This window comes from Salmo salar, chromosome 28, assembly GCF_965601325.2.
Source record: "Salmo salar chromosome 28, fSalSal1, whole genome shotgun sequence".
In the NCBI taxonomy this organism is placed as follows: Eukaryota; Metazoa; Chordata; class Actinopteri; order Salmoniformes; family Salmonidae; genus Salmo; species Salmo salar.
Genome location: NC_138318.1, coordinates 25,322,039 through 25,337,206, shown reverse-complemented (window position 1 = coordinate 25,337,206; position 15,168 = coordinate 25,322,039). Strand labels below are relative to the sequence as shown.

Sequence of the window (15,168 nt, the reverse complement as noted above, 5' to 3'; positions counted from 1 at the left end):
GATATCTTTGAAAATTGTGGGGGGGCCATATTGGTATTAAAATTCTTCTGAGAGGCCCTGATTTGATGACCCCTCTAGCCCACCTGTTATCCAAACCCTGTGCACAATCCTATGTTGTCAGGAAGGAAAGAAAAGGCTAATCCAGTCTATCCTACAGGAGTCAATCAGGTGCTTGTTTAGACATAGTTATGCAAGGCATTGTGTTAGATATGTCAGGATTGTAATAATAAACCTATACTGGCTTCTACTTCAGACAACACAAGGAAACCACATTGACCAATTATATTTTCCGATAGGAGATGAATTGGCAAATAATACTTTGAAATGGAGTGGCCTTCTTTAGCCATATATGCCTTTGTTCTTCAGTCCCTATTGTGGGCTACTAGTCCCCTGTACTGAATAATGTCTATATATTTCGAAAGACTGTTCTGAACAAGAGACTCACAGGCAGGGTGTGTAGGGTTTGGTTCCAGCCTAGTACTAACACACATAATAGTGATGTTTAGGCTACAGTAGGCTAATAATAGTTCAGAGGTAACGTGAGCCCATAATATACTTTATTGTTTCATTCTCAGCCATTTTCAGACACACATTCATGTTTGCAGTAGCAAGAAAAAACGTGCTACTGGTGGAAGTTCTTCCCATGTGATTGATGTTCAATTTTCTTGTTGTCGGACGGTCTCTGCGCTAATGGCTCCTCCTGCAATAGCAAAACGCAGCTGAGCAAGGGTTGCAGGGGCAACGCAAATATATACATTTTTTTCTCAAGCCGCAGGAAAGGGGTGACTTATTGAGCAATGTTTAAGAAAAAAACATTTTAGATTGCGTGCTTAGACGTCGTTCCAACTGTAGCGAAGGGTTCGGTTTTTCTTTTAAATTCTAAATACCCCAAATGAACTCCGTCAGAGCAACCAGCAGAAGACCCAGGCGAGTGTCGAGGCCGCGCCCGGTACAGCCGGAAAGGAACAACCAGGAAAGAGGTAATGCATTTAATGTGGTCGCTAAGCTAATTGGGCCCATTTCAAACCTTTACAGACATACGTTAATTACGTGACTTGTTGACTCAAGTTAACCGTTTGCGTGTTGTCAGGTTGATTTTCAAAATTAGGGTTGAAAACATTTCCCTTTTGGTTGAGACGGTAGGAAACACCGAGGCATCTTGCTTTGTCCGCAATCCTTAAGGCCGCGCTTTGTTTGGCTTGTTCCTAGACCTAAACTAATCCTTGCTGATCTTGACTAGCTACAGATCGTAGAAGAGAATACTCAGACGACTATAATACATTGTAAATAATGGTTAGTCTCTTGTGGATGTCTTAATATTTATAGTCTCGCTAACGTTAGTTTTTACTGGTATAAAGTTAGCCAGCTAAGTGTACTAGTAGTACGTTAACGTAACGAGCAAATTGGCAACACATGACGGACGTTATCGGTAGACGGCTAGCTAGTAACTACGCCTTTGTTTAAATAACAATTAGGACGTTACCGAAGTGAACATTAGACTTACAATTGTTATTTGCACATTATGTAGAGGACAATTTTAGTTTCATGTCATTACGCCTTCCCCGTTACTAGTTTAACCAAAGTTGCGTTTTGTCTCGAGTTGTGATTTGTGTTGGCTGGTTAGTTAGCTAACATTAACCATCTAGCCAATGCAGCTAGCTAGCTACTGTTGCTAGTCAAAATGTAGAGAAACTAACTAACTACGGTGAGTAAATCACGTTTTAGCTGTGGCTAAGGTTAGCTACTCGTTGGCGTAGACAGCTAACGTTAGTAGCTTGCTAAATTCGCATCTAAAGTAGCTAACCCATTTGTCTGTGCGGCGTCTCACACCACCTTAACCAAGGCCTGGCTGTGTTAGGATTAGATTGGTATCTATGACTGAGGACACCCACCGGCGTTGTACCGAGGCACACAATGGGGTAAACAGGCAATCTTACGAAAGCTAACCTTTCAAATGTAAACAACGTTTAGGTCTATGTGCGACAATCTCTGACAGCAATCGTCTAGTTACCGGTACGTTGACAGCTCATGGTTAGACAAAGCGAGCTAATTTATCAAAGCAGGGGAAATTCACTTGGGACCGACCGTCAGAGCTTTTTGAGTGCTAACATACTGCTTTCTCTATTTTGGTGCTGACGTTAGCTAGGTGATTCTCATTTGTCTTGGTCTAACTAGATTTGAGTCAATTTGCCAGCTACGTTATTGTAAACATTAACGTGTAAGTATGACCAGTTATAGGCTAAGCCTTACAAGTCACGGTAGTTGAGGCTTCAAAATAGTCAAGGCAGCTGTTCAAATGATGGCCTGAGGCCTCCGAACTCCCTACAACTCATCCAGAACGCCGCAGCCCGTCTGGTGTTCAACCTTCCCAAGTTCTCTCACGTCAGCCCGCTCCTCCGCTCTCTCCACTGGCTTCCAGTTGAAGCTCGCATCCGCTACAAGACCATGGTGATTGCCTACGGAGCTGTGAAGGGAACGGCACCTCCGTACCTTCAGGCTCTGATCAGGCCCTACACCCAAACAAGGGCACTGCGTTCATCCACCTCTGGCCTGCTGGCCCCCCTACCTCTGAGGAAGCACAGTTCCCGCTCAGCCCAGTCAAAACTGTTCGCTGCTCTGGCACCCCAATGGTGGAACAAGCTCCCTCACGACGCCAGGACAGCGGAGTCAATCACCACCTTCCGGAGACACCTGAAACCCCACCTCTTTAAGGAATACCTAGGATAGGATAAAGTAATCCTTCTAACCCCCCCTCCTCCCCCTAAAAGATTTAGATGCACTATTGTAAAGTGGTTGTTCCACTGGATATCATAAGGTGAATGCACCAATTTGTAAGTCGCTCTGGATAAGAGCGTCTGCTAAATGACTTAAATGTAATGTAATGAAGTGAAGAGGTACATGTAATGTTAGCTATATTGGCTGCGTTGCCCAATTATTGGCAAAGGCGCTGATCTGATTGGTCACAAGACCAGTTTTGGGCTGCCTGTGTACATGCAGCCATTGACATCTAAAATAAATTGGGTATAAGTTATGGGGTACTCATCATGTGACAGCATGACCAAGCAGAGAGGTACTAACACATTCTTTTTGAATACGGCTACCTCCAATTGTTAGAAAAGAGGGCACTCTGTACTAATGTGTATTTTCCTAATTAAGTATTTAGGGTGTTTAGACAGGCAGCCAATTCTGATATTTTTTCCTGCTAATTGGTGTTTGACCAATCGCATCAGATCTTTTCAGAGCTGATCTGATTGGTCTTTTGAACAATGAGTGAAAAAAATCAGAATTGGTCTACCTGTCTAAAAGCAGCCTTAGGGAAACATAGCTATGAAGTACAATAAGAGTGTTTGATGCTGTCATTTGTGATCTGAGCTCTCAATACTATAGATTATAGGCATACATATAGACATTTGCATTCTTCATCGGCCTGAAAGAGAGGAACACTGTTTTGTTTTTGGTCATGCTGCCACCTCTTAAACTGTTCCCAATCCACGGTATCCTATTAAATTAGAGCCTTCTTTGTTTTTGTACCCTAAAAACCAGAAATGTTATTTAGCAGAATTTGGCAAAGTCTTTAAAAGAGGGCCGGGATGATACCAGTATCGCGATACTCATTAGTATCATGGCAAGGAAACAAAACAAGAAGCGGACTTAACTTGTTTAGGAAAACAGCCTTAATGTTGGAAACAAACATCATTATGTTGTCATCTAGAGTCACATGTATTTATTTTCCAATCTGTTGCACAATATTTTACATACAGCAGGTTTTTAAAGGATCAAAGAGTTTAGTGTGCTTCACGTTTTCATTTTTGCCATGGAAAAAAACATTACAATACTGGTTTTGTCCTGGCTCTACTGCCCATATCCATTGATCAGTTCGATTACTAACTAGTGGGGCACAGGAACCATGACCGGAACAATGCAGCTATACTCTTTCGTTAGGCTGTCTTAATTAAGTGAACCCTGCTTCTACCTGATGAGGTCTTTACTGTGTCCTCCCCACCATCCCCATGATCCGAACTCTGGTCTTGTTTTTTTTCCCAGTAAGGATACCTTTTTTTGTGCTAAAACAAAAGTGGAGCATAACGCGGCACACTATATGTCCTTTGTAATGGTTGTTTGTCAACAGCAGTTGTCTTTTCTGTGTACTGTGTTTTGAATAGACTATATGTACGGCTTTTAGGCCTAATGAGCTAGTTGCTTTAGTGCCACTTGATGATGTTGTAGTGAGCTAAGCAGAGACGGTGTTTGTAGTGGTTACTGGACTAGTAGCCTGGGAGAGCAGCCTTGCTACCAGAGCAACTGACAGTTTGCTGGACCTAGGAGCTCCCAGCTTGGGTGGTTTTGATTGGCAACAGTTAGCCTATGGACTCATACGTTATGGATCCTCCAGGCAGAATGGACCTTTTGTTATTCACCTGGTGAAGGTAAACGGTTTGCAGTCATTGCAAATGATTTGAATCCTCTGTCATCTGGGTGCTAGCAGGAGATGTAAAAAGTGTGTTGTCTACAAATATGGTCAAAGGTTAACAATCTTTTGTCATAAACAAACACGTTAGATTGTGCAGACAGTGGTCAATACGTTTCAGAAATTGATCTTCACAATTATTCATATATGGTCTGTCAGCTTTTTTATGGGACATTAATTTTATTCTGTGTTTCATGTATAGGCCTACTATGTAGTTTGAATGGTTCTCCCAATGGACTGCATTGCGCTTTACGTGTGACAATTTAATCAGAGGGAAAGCTCAATAGCACCACACAGCTGTTTGAATGTTTTAGCCAATAAAAATATCCTCCTCTGCCTTGTTAGAAGGCTCTGTGCAAAATTGGCAGAAGGCTGTAACCTTTCTACAAGGGACTGAACTTTTTTCATCTGTTGCATCCCTCCCAAATGTTGTCATAGGATTCATTCCCTCCTCAGGGAACAGCAGACTGTCTAAATTTTATATATAGTACCAGTCAAAAGTTTGGACACACCTTCTCATTCCAGGGTTTTTCTTTATTTTGACTATTTTCTACATTGTAGAATAATAGTGAAAACATCAAAACTATGAAATAACACACATGGAATCATGTAGTAATGAAAAAAGTGTTACACAAATCAAAAATATATTTGAGATTCTTCAAACTAGCCACCCTTTGCATTGATGACAGCTTTGCACATGCTTGGCATTTTCTCAACCAGCTTCATGAGGTAGTCACCTGAAATGCATTCCAATTAACAAGTGTGCCTTGTTGAAAGTTAATTTGTGGAATTTCTTTCCTTAATACGTTTGAGCCAATCAGTTGTTGTGACATGGTAGGGGTGGTTTACCAAACAGTGCCATCTTCTGTATAAGACCGAGTCCATATTATGACAAGAACAGCTCAAATAAGCAAAGAGGAACAACAGTCCATCGTTACTTTAACCTCTTACATCTAGACGTTCCGCTAGCGGAACACCTGCTCCAATATCCAATGATGGGCGTGGCGCGAATGACAAATTCCTCAAAAATACAAAAACTTCAATTTTTCAAACATATGACTATTTCACAGCATTTTAAAGACAAGACTCTCCTTTATCTAACCACACTGTCCGATTTCAAAAAGGCTTTACAGCGAAAGCAAAACATTAGATTGTCAGCAGAGTACCAAGCCAGAAATAATCAGACACCCATTTTTCAAGCTAGCATATGTCACAAAAACCCAGAAGACAGCTAAATGCAGCACTAACCTTTGATGATCTTCATCAGATGACAACCCTAGGACATTATGTTATACAATACATGCATGTTTTGTTCAATCAAGTTCATATTTATATCAAAAAACAGCTTTTTACATTAGCATGTGATGTTCAGAACTAGCATACCCCACGCAAACTTCCGGGGAATTTACTAACAATTTACTAAATTACTCACGATAAACGTTCACAAAAAGCATAACAATTATTTTAAGAATTATAGATACAGAACTCCTCTATGCACTCTATGTCCGATTTTAAAATAGCTTTTTGGTGAAAGCACATTTTGCAATATTCTAAGTACATAGCCCAGCCATCACGGGCTAGCTATTTAGACACCCGGCAAGTTTAGCCTTCACCAAAATCAGATTTACTATTATAAAAGTTTGATTACCTTTTGTTGTCTTCGTCAGAATGCACTCCCAGGACTGCTACTTCAATAACAAATGTTGGTTTGGTCCAAAATAATCCATCGTTATATCCGAATAGCGGCGTTTTGTTCGTGCGTCCCAGACACTATCCGAAATGGTAAATCAGGGTATATTCCATTACCGTACTTCGAAGCATGTCAACCGCTGTTTAAAATAAATTTGTATGCAATTTATCTCGTAAAAAAGCGATAATATTCCGACCGGGAATCTCCTTTTCGGCAAACAGAGGAAAAATCACAAAGACGGGGGCGGCCAGGGCATGCGCCTAAGCCCACAGTCCCTTGATCGGCCACTTGAGAAAGGCGATAATGTGTTTCAGCCTGGGGCTGGGATGACGACATTCAGGTTTTTCCCGGGCTCTGAGCGCCCATGGAAGACGTAGGAAGTGTCACGTTAGAGCAGAGATCCTTTGTAAAAGATAGAGATGGCAAAGAAGTTCAAGAAATGGTCAGACAGGCCACTTCCTGTAAAGGAATCTCTCAGGTTTTGACCTGCCATTTGAGTTCTGTTATACTTACAGACACCATTCAAACAGTTTTAGAAACTTTGGAGTGTTTTCTATCCAAAGCCAATAATTATATGCATATTCTAGTTACTGGGCAGGAGTAGTAACCAGATTAAATCGGGTACGTTTTTTATCCAGCCGTGAAAATACTGCCCCCTAGCCATAACAGGTTAAGACATGAAGGTCAGTCAATCCGGAAAATTTCAAGAACTTTGAAAGTTTCTTCAAGTGCAGTCGCAAAAACCATCAAGTGCTATGAAGAAACTGGCTCTCATGAGGACTTCCACAGGAAAGGAAGACTCAGAGTTACCTCTGCTGTTGAGGATAAGTTCATTAGTTACAAGCCTCAGAAATTGCAGCCCAAATAAATGCTTCACAGAGTTCAAGTAACAGACACATCTCAACATCAACTGTTCAGAGGAGATGACTGTGAATCAGGCCTTCAAGGTCAAATTGCTGCAAATAAACCACTACTAAAGGACACCTATAATGAGAAGAGACTTGCTTGGGCCAAGAAACATGTGTCTTTGTGAGATGCAGAGCAGGTGAACGGATGATCTCCGCATGTGTGGTTCCCACCATGAAGCATGGAGGAGGTGGTGTGGGGGTGCTTTGCTGGTGACACTCAGTGATTTATTTAGAAAGCAAAGCACACTTAACCAGCATGGCTACCACAGCACTCTGCAGTGATACGCAGTCCCACTAAGCGCAAGATGGGATGATAATTTTTTTCAACAGGGACAATGAACTAACAAACATCAGGCTGTGTAAGGACTATTTGACCATGAAAGAGAGTGATGGAGTGCTGCATCAGATGACCTGTAGTAAAATAAAGAAAAACCCTTGAATGAGTCGGTGTGTCCAACCTTTTGACTGGCAGTGTGTGTGTGTGTGTGTATCGCAACATGTAAAGATCCCAGAAATTATCCATATGCCCAAAAAGCTTATTTCTCTCCAATTTTGTGCACAAATTTGTTTACATCCCTTTTAGTGAGCATTTCTCCTTTGCCAAGATAATCCATCCGCCTGACAGGTGTGACATATCAAGGTGCTTAAACAGCATGATCATTACACAGGTGCTCCTTGTGCTGGGGACAATAAAAGGCCACTCTAAAATGTGCAGTTTTGTCACATAACACAATGCCACAGATGTCTCAAGTTTTGAGGGAGAGTGCAATTGGCATGTTGACTGCAGGAATGTCCACCAGAGCTGTTGCCAGAGAATTTAATGTTAATTTCTATACCATATGCTGCCTCCAACGCCATTTTAGAGAATTTGGCAGTATGTCCAACCGGCCTCACAACCGCAGACCACATGTAACCACACCAGCCCAGGACCTCCACATCCGGCTTCTTACATTTAAGTCATTTAGCAGACGCTCTTATCCAGAGCGACTTACAAATTGGTGGATTCACCTTATGATATCCAGTGGAACAACCACTTTACAATAGTGCATCTAAATCTTTTAAGGGGGGGGGGGTTAGAAGGATTACTTTATTCTATCCTAGGTATTCCTTAAAGAGGTGGGGTTTCAGGTGTCTCCGGAAGGTGGTGATTGACTCCGCTGTCCTGGCGTCGTGAGGGAGCTTGTTCCACCATTGGGGTGCCAGAGCAGCGAACAGTTTTGACTGGGCTGAGCGGGAACTGTGCTTCCTCAGAGGTAGGGAGGCGAGCAGGCCAGAGGTGGATGAACGCAGTGCCCTTGTTTGGGTGTAGGGCCTGATCAGAGCCTGAAGGTACGGAGGTGCCGTTCCCCTCACAGCTCCGTAGGCAAGCACCATGGTCTTGTAGCGGATGCGAGCTTCAACAGGAAGCCAGTGGAGAGAGCGGAGGAGCGGGGTGACGTGAGAGAACTTGGGAAGGTTGAACACCAGACGGGCTGCGGCGTTCTGGATGAGTTGTAGGGGTTTAATGGCACAGGCAGGGAGCCCAGCCAACAGCGAGTTGCAGTAATCCAGACGGGAGATGACAAGTGCCTGGATTAGGACCTGCGCCGCTTCCTGTGTGAGGCAGGGTCGTACTCTGCGAATGTTGTAGAGCATGAACCTACAGGATCGGGTCACCGCCTTGATGTTAGTAGAGAACGACAGGGTGTTGTCCAGGGTCACGCCAAGGTTCTAAGCACTCTGGGAGGAGGACACAATGGAGTTGTCAACCGTGATGGCGAGATCATGGAACGGGCAGTCCTTCCCCGGGAGGAAGAGCAGCTCCGTCTTGCCGAGGTTCAGCTTGAGGTGGTGATCCGTCATCCACACTGATATGTCTGCCAGACATGCAGAGATGCGATTCGCCACCTGGTTATCAGAAGGGAGAAAGGAGAAGATTAATTGTGTGTCATCTGCATAGCAATGATAAGAGAGACCATGTGAGGATATGACAGAGCCAAGTGACTTGGTGTATAGCGAGAATAGGAGAGGGCCTAGAACAGAACCCTGGGGGACACCAGTGGTGAGAGCACGTGGTGCGGAGACAGATTCTCGCCACGCCACCTGGTAGGAGCGACCTGTCAGGTAGGACGCAATCCAAGCGTGGGCCGCGCCGGAGATGCTCAACTCGGAGAGGGTGGAGAGGAGGATCTGATGGTTCACCATATCAAAGGCAGCAGATAGGTCTAGGAGGATAAGAGCAGAGGAGAGAGAGATAGCTTTAGCAGTGCGGAGAGCCTCCGTGACAAAGAGAAGAGCAGTCTCGGTTGAATGACCAGTCTTGAAACCTGACTGATTTGGATCAAGAAGGTCATTCTGAGAGAGATAGCAGGAGAGCTGGCCAAGGACGGCACGTTCAAGAGTTTTTTTAGAGAAAAGAAAGAAGGGATACTGGTCTGTAGTTGTTGACTTCGGAGGGATCGAGTGTAGGTTTTTTCAGAAGGGGTGCAACTGTCGCTCTCTTGAAGATGGAAGGGACGTAGCCAGCGGTCAAGGATGAGTTGATGAGCAAGGTGAGGTAAGGGAGAAGGTCTCCGGAAATGGTCTGTAGAAGAGAGGGGATAGGGTCAAGCAGGCAGGTTGTTGGGCGGCCGGCCGTCACAAGACGCGAGATTTCATCTGGAGAGAGGGGAGAAAGAGGTCAAAGCACAGGGTAGGGCAGTTTGAGCAGGACCAGCGGTGTTTGACTTAGCAAACGAGGATCGGGTGTCGTCGACCTTCTTTTCAAAATGGTTGACGAAGTCATCCGCAGAGAGGGAGGAGGGGGGGGAGGGGGATTCAGGAGGGAGGAGAAGGTGGCAAAGAGCTTCCTAGGGTTAGAGGCAGATGCTTGGAATTTAGAGTGGTAGAAAGTGGCTTTAGCAGCAGAGACAGAAGAGGAAAATGTAGAGAGGAGGGAGTGAAAGGATGCCAGGTCCGCAGGGAGGCGAGTTTTCCTCCATTTCCGTTCGGCTGCCCGGAGCCCTGTTCTGTGAGCTCGCAATGAGTCGTCGAGCCACGGAGCAGGAGGGGAGGACCGAGCCGGCCTGGAGGATAGGGGACATAGAGAATCAAAGGATGCAGAAAGGGAGGAGAGGAGGGTTGAGGAGGCAGAATCAGGGGATAGGTTGGAGAAGGTTTGAGCAGAGGGAAGCGATGATAGGATGGAAGAGGAGAGAGTAGCGGGAGAGAGAGAGCGAAGGTTGGGACGGCGCAATACCATCCGAGTAGGGGCAGAGTGAGAAGTGTTGGATGAGAGCGAGAGGGAAAAGGATACAAGGTAGTGGTCGGAGACTTGGAGGGGAGTTGCAATGAGATTAGTGGACGAACAGCATCTAGTAAAGATGAGGTCAAGCGTATTGCCTGCCTTGTGAGTAGGGGGGGAAGGTGAGAGGGTGAGGTCAAAAGAGGAGAGGAGTGGAAAGAAGGAGGCAGAGAGGAATGAGTCAAAGGTAGACGTGGGGAGGTTAAAGTCACCCAGAACTGTGAGAGGTGAGCCATCCTCAGGAAAGGAACTTATCAAGACGTCAAGCTCATTGATGAACTCTCCAAGGGAACCTGGAGGGCGATAAATGATAAGGATGTTAAGCTTGAAAGGGCTGGTAACTGTGACAGCATGGAATTCAAATGAGGAGATAGACAGATCGGTCAGGGGAGAAAGAGAGAATGTCCACTTGGGAGAGATGAGGATTCCAGTGCCACCACCCCGCTGGCCAGATGCTCTCGGGGTATGTGAGAACACGTGGGCAGACAAGGAGAGAGCAGTAGGAGTAGCAGTGTTATCTGTGGTAATCCATGTTTCCGTCAGTGCCAAGAAGTCGAGGTGCTGGAGGGTAGCATAGGCTGAGATGAACTCTGCCTTGTTGGCCGCAGACCGGCAGTTCCAGAGGCTGCCGGAGACCTGGAACTCCACGTGGGTCGTGCGCGCTGGGACCACCAGGTTAGAGTGGCAGCGGCCACGCGGTGTGACGCGTTTGTATGGCCTGTGCAGAGGGGAGAGAACGGGGATAGACAGACACATAGTTGACAGGCTACAGAAGAGGCTACGCTAATGCAAAGGAGATTGGAATGACAAGTGGACTACACTTCTCGAATGTTCAGAAAGTTAAGCTTACGTTGCAAAAATTTTATTGACTAAAATGACGAAGATGATACAGTACTGCTGGCTGGTGAAGTAGGCTAGCTAGCAGTGGCTGCGTTGTTGACTTTGTTTGAATGTGTAGCTGGCTAGGTAACCTCGATAGTTTCAGTACTACACCTTATCATGATACAAAAGCAACTATGTAGCTAGCTAACATAGCACTAATCAAGACGTTCCTTTGTAATGTATTTAGTTTCTACAATGCTGCTCGTCGGTAATAGTTGGCTAGGTTTGGAAAAATGGCGTCGCGGGGGTCGAAAATAGCTGGCTAGCTAACCTCGATAATTACTCTAAACTACACAATTATCAAACTATGACAAAGACAACTAACACTGCACTAGTCAAATCGTTCCGTTGTAATGTATTAGTTTCTACAGTGCTGCTAGTCAGTAAAGGTTGGCTAGCTAGCAGTGGGTTTGATGATGACTAGGTGTGTTGACTAAGTCTAGAGTCTGGACAACGGCGGCGCGGCTGGCTAGCTAACCTCGATAATTACTCTAAACTACACAATTATCTTAGATACAAAGACGGCTATGTAGCTAGCTAGCACTACACTAATCAAGTCGTTCCGTTGTAATGTAATAGTTTCTACAGTGCTGCTAGTCGGTAGAAGTTGGCTAGTTGGCTAGCTAGCAGTGTTGACTAAGTTAGGAGGACGAAAACAGCTGGCTGGCTAGCTAACCTCGATAATTACTCTAAACTACACAATTATCTTTGATACAAAGACGGCTATGTAGCTAGCTAAGAAAAAATTGCTCACCTGCGGGATCGTCTGATACCAGCCACCCAGACAGCTGATGAAACTGAGGAGTATTTCTGTCTGTAATAAAGCCCTTTTATGTGCAAAAGCCCATTCTGATTGGCTGGGGCTGGCTCCCCAGTGGGTGGGCCTTGGCCCCCTGGACCTATGCCCCTGTGAAATCTGTAGATTAGGGCCTAATGAATTGATTTAAATTGACAGACTTTCCTTATATGAACTGTAAAATCGTTGAAATTGTTGCATGTTGCGTTTTATATTTTTGTTCTGTGTGTAATATATGTATAGATATTTATTTGCTCAGAACCACATGTATGTATGTATGTATGTATGTATGTATGTATGTATGTATGTATGTATGTATGTATGTATGTATGTATGTATGTATGTATGTATGTATCTATCTATATGGCTGTTTATTGGCCTATCATATGATGTAGCCATTTTGTGTGCCTATGGTTAGGCTTGATACAATCTGACAGGGAAGGTTTTACGGGGTCTGTCTGTGTGACCCAATTACACAATGTACACATACATGGATGTTCTTCTGACCCTGATGACCTGAGAGTTAGCCTAGTTCACCCAGCCAGTTGATTTGACATATCTTGTTTGTACAACCAGACGTTTAGGCTCCTATTAATGTCATGTTGATGTAAATAATTTGTCCTATGTCTTCCTGGCAGAACACTTTTGGCTTTTCCAGTGGAACGTTCTGACCTGCTGCTTCTGAAACTACGATGTGGTTTTCTTTTTATGATCTAATGGTCTTTTAGACCTAGTGGAGGTCGCGAATTACAAGTTTAGTAGTGGGAGGACTGGTCTGGGATCGATGTTCTTTATTGTTTGTGTTACAATTAGTCTACTTTCCCAAACGGCTCTGAACTTTTTGTTGCTCCTGATCGAGGCCTAGAATCTGACCTCTCATCAGAAGAGTTAAATAGTCATAAAGACATGATAGGATCGAGGCTGGCTCAGTTGTTGTTGCTACCCTCTAGGGAGATCTTTGTAACCCATCTAAATGTGTTTAAGCCTCCTCCTTGTGGGCAAATGGGCTGTGCCCAGATGTGAGCAAGCTGTTGTGGGGTTACTTAATTCACTGCTCATTTTCTTTCTGTCAAGAGGAGTTCTCATCCAGCAGCTAGCTTTGCTGGCCAATATCCATGTATTTATTCTCTCTCTAACCAGGTTTTGGTTATGCGGTAATAGCTGGTTATAGGGCTATAAAAAATAAATAGGAAAGCCACGATGAATAAAATTGGGCCCGGCCAATTGTCGAGGAGAAGAAAAAAATATATTGTGAATTAATGCTTTTTAGCCTATTAATTGATTGAAATACCAGTTGATGGAAATACATGCTTATTGGTTAATTTACTTAATTTTGTGGAATTAAATTGGCGCGTGCGTACATAACTAAAATATTGTATCTTATCACACCCGTACAGCATACAGATGGATACAGAGCAGAGAATCTGTCATAGTGCGAGAGCTGCTACTGCAGCATCTCAAACGGCAACAGAAGGCAGGCTTCATCAGCATGTCACACACCACTTTGCAATGAGCTGGAGGCAGTAGGTTATCCATTTTGAAAACATACTTCATTGTTTGAAACCTGAATGTTTTAATACTTACAGTTGAAGTCGGAAGTTTACATACACCGTAGCCAAATACATTTAAACTCAGTTTTTCACAATTCCTGACATTTAATCCTAGTAAAAATTCCTTGTCTTAGGTCAGTTAGGATCACCACTTTATTTTAAGAATGTAAAATGTCAGAATAATAGTAGAGAGAATGATTTATTTCAGTTTGTATTTCTTTGTGATGGCCACTCCAATACCTTGACTTAATTGTCCTTAAGCCATTTTGCCACAACTTTGGAAGTATGCTTGGGGTCATTGTCCATTTGGAAGACCCATTTGCGACCAAGCTTTAACTTCCTGACTGATGTCTTGAGATGTTACTTCAATATATCCACATAATTTTCCATCCTCATGATGCCATCTATTTTGTGAAGTGCACCAGTCCCTCTTGCAGCAAAGCACCCCCACAACATGATGCTGCCACCCCAGTGCTTCACAGTTCTTCGGTTTGCAAGCCCCCTCCCTTTTTCCTCCAAACATAACAATGGTCATTATGGCCAAACAGTTCTATTTTTGTTTCATCAGACCAGAGGACATTTCTCCAAAAAGTACGATCTTTGTCCCCATGTGCAGTTGCAAACCGTAGTTTGGCTTTTTTATGGCGGTTTTGGAGCATTGGCTTCTTCCTTGCTGAGCGGCCTTTCAGGTTATGTCGATATAAGACTAGTTTTACTGTGGATATAGATACTTTTGTACCTGTTTCCTCCAGCATCTTCACAAGGTCCTTTGCTGTTGTTCTGGGATTGATTCGCACAAAAGTACGTTCATCTCTAGGAGACAGAACATGTCTCCTTCCTGAGCGTTATGACGGCTGCGTGGTCCCATGGTGTGTATACTTGCGTACTATTGTTTGTACAGATGAAGAGATTGAAGACCACAGTGGTAAAGTTTGTGGGAAATGACTACAGCTAAAAGGAGAGGATAGCCAATGCTATAACAAATGTAAAATAGATTAGAGAGGAGACTTAGAATTGGTGAGAGGGCTTTGTCCCTTCTGATAATTCTATGATCTGTGATCAGCATACACCACTGCGTCACTAGTAATGATGCACCGATATGCCATTTTTGGCCGATACTGATAACCAATATTTTATATTTTAGCGGCCTTTTAAGCATTCTAGTACTGTTAAATAGTTAAAACACAAACATGGGCGCAGTGGTCTAAGGCACTGCATCTCAGTGCAAGAGGCGTCACAACAGTCCCTGGTTCGAATCCAGGCTGTATCACATCCGGCCGTGATTGTGAGTCCCATAGTGCGGTGCACAATTGGCCCAGCGTTGTCCGGGCCGTCGTTGTAAATAAGAATTTGTTCTTAACTGACTTGCCTACTAAATAAATGTTACACACACACACCACACTGACCAAAAAGTTATTTTGTTGGCATTTACTTATGTCCCCATTATCAGTAAAACATAATCAAAACCTATTTATTTAACTTAATTGCTGTACTGTTTCGTTGTTTAGTCTTTTCATTCTCAACCAGGATTTCGATGGAACGGCATTTGGGTCTTTGCGTGTCAAAAAGATATACGTCGAATAGCACTATTTGACGTGTTAAATAAGCTTGT

General features: G+C 43.8%; 1 protein-coding gene across 3 annotated transcripts in view; it reads left to right on the top strand.

The window, feature by feature from the left end:
* Nucleotides 1–656: 656 nt before the first annotated feature.
* The window catches only part of LOC106589737 (F-box only protein 11), a 39,751-nt gene continuing 25,239 nt past the window's right edge, over nucleotides 657–15,168 (top strand). For 2 of the 3 annotated variants that reach the window (XM_045710402.2, XM_045710401.2), the window contains exon 1: nucleotides 658–980. In XM_045710402.2, coding sequence (XP_045566358.1) covers nucleotides 893–980 — 88 coding nt within the window. In that variant the 5' untranslated portion in view covers nucleotides 658–892. Of the gene's footprint in view, nucleotides 981–15,168 lie in introns of all 3 variants that reach the window. The other variant, XR_006762611.2, reaches the window with a different exon arrangement.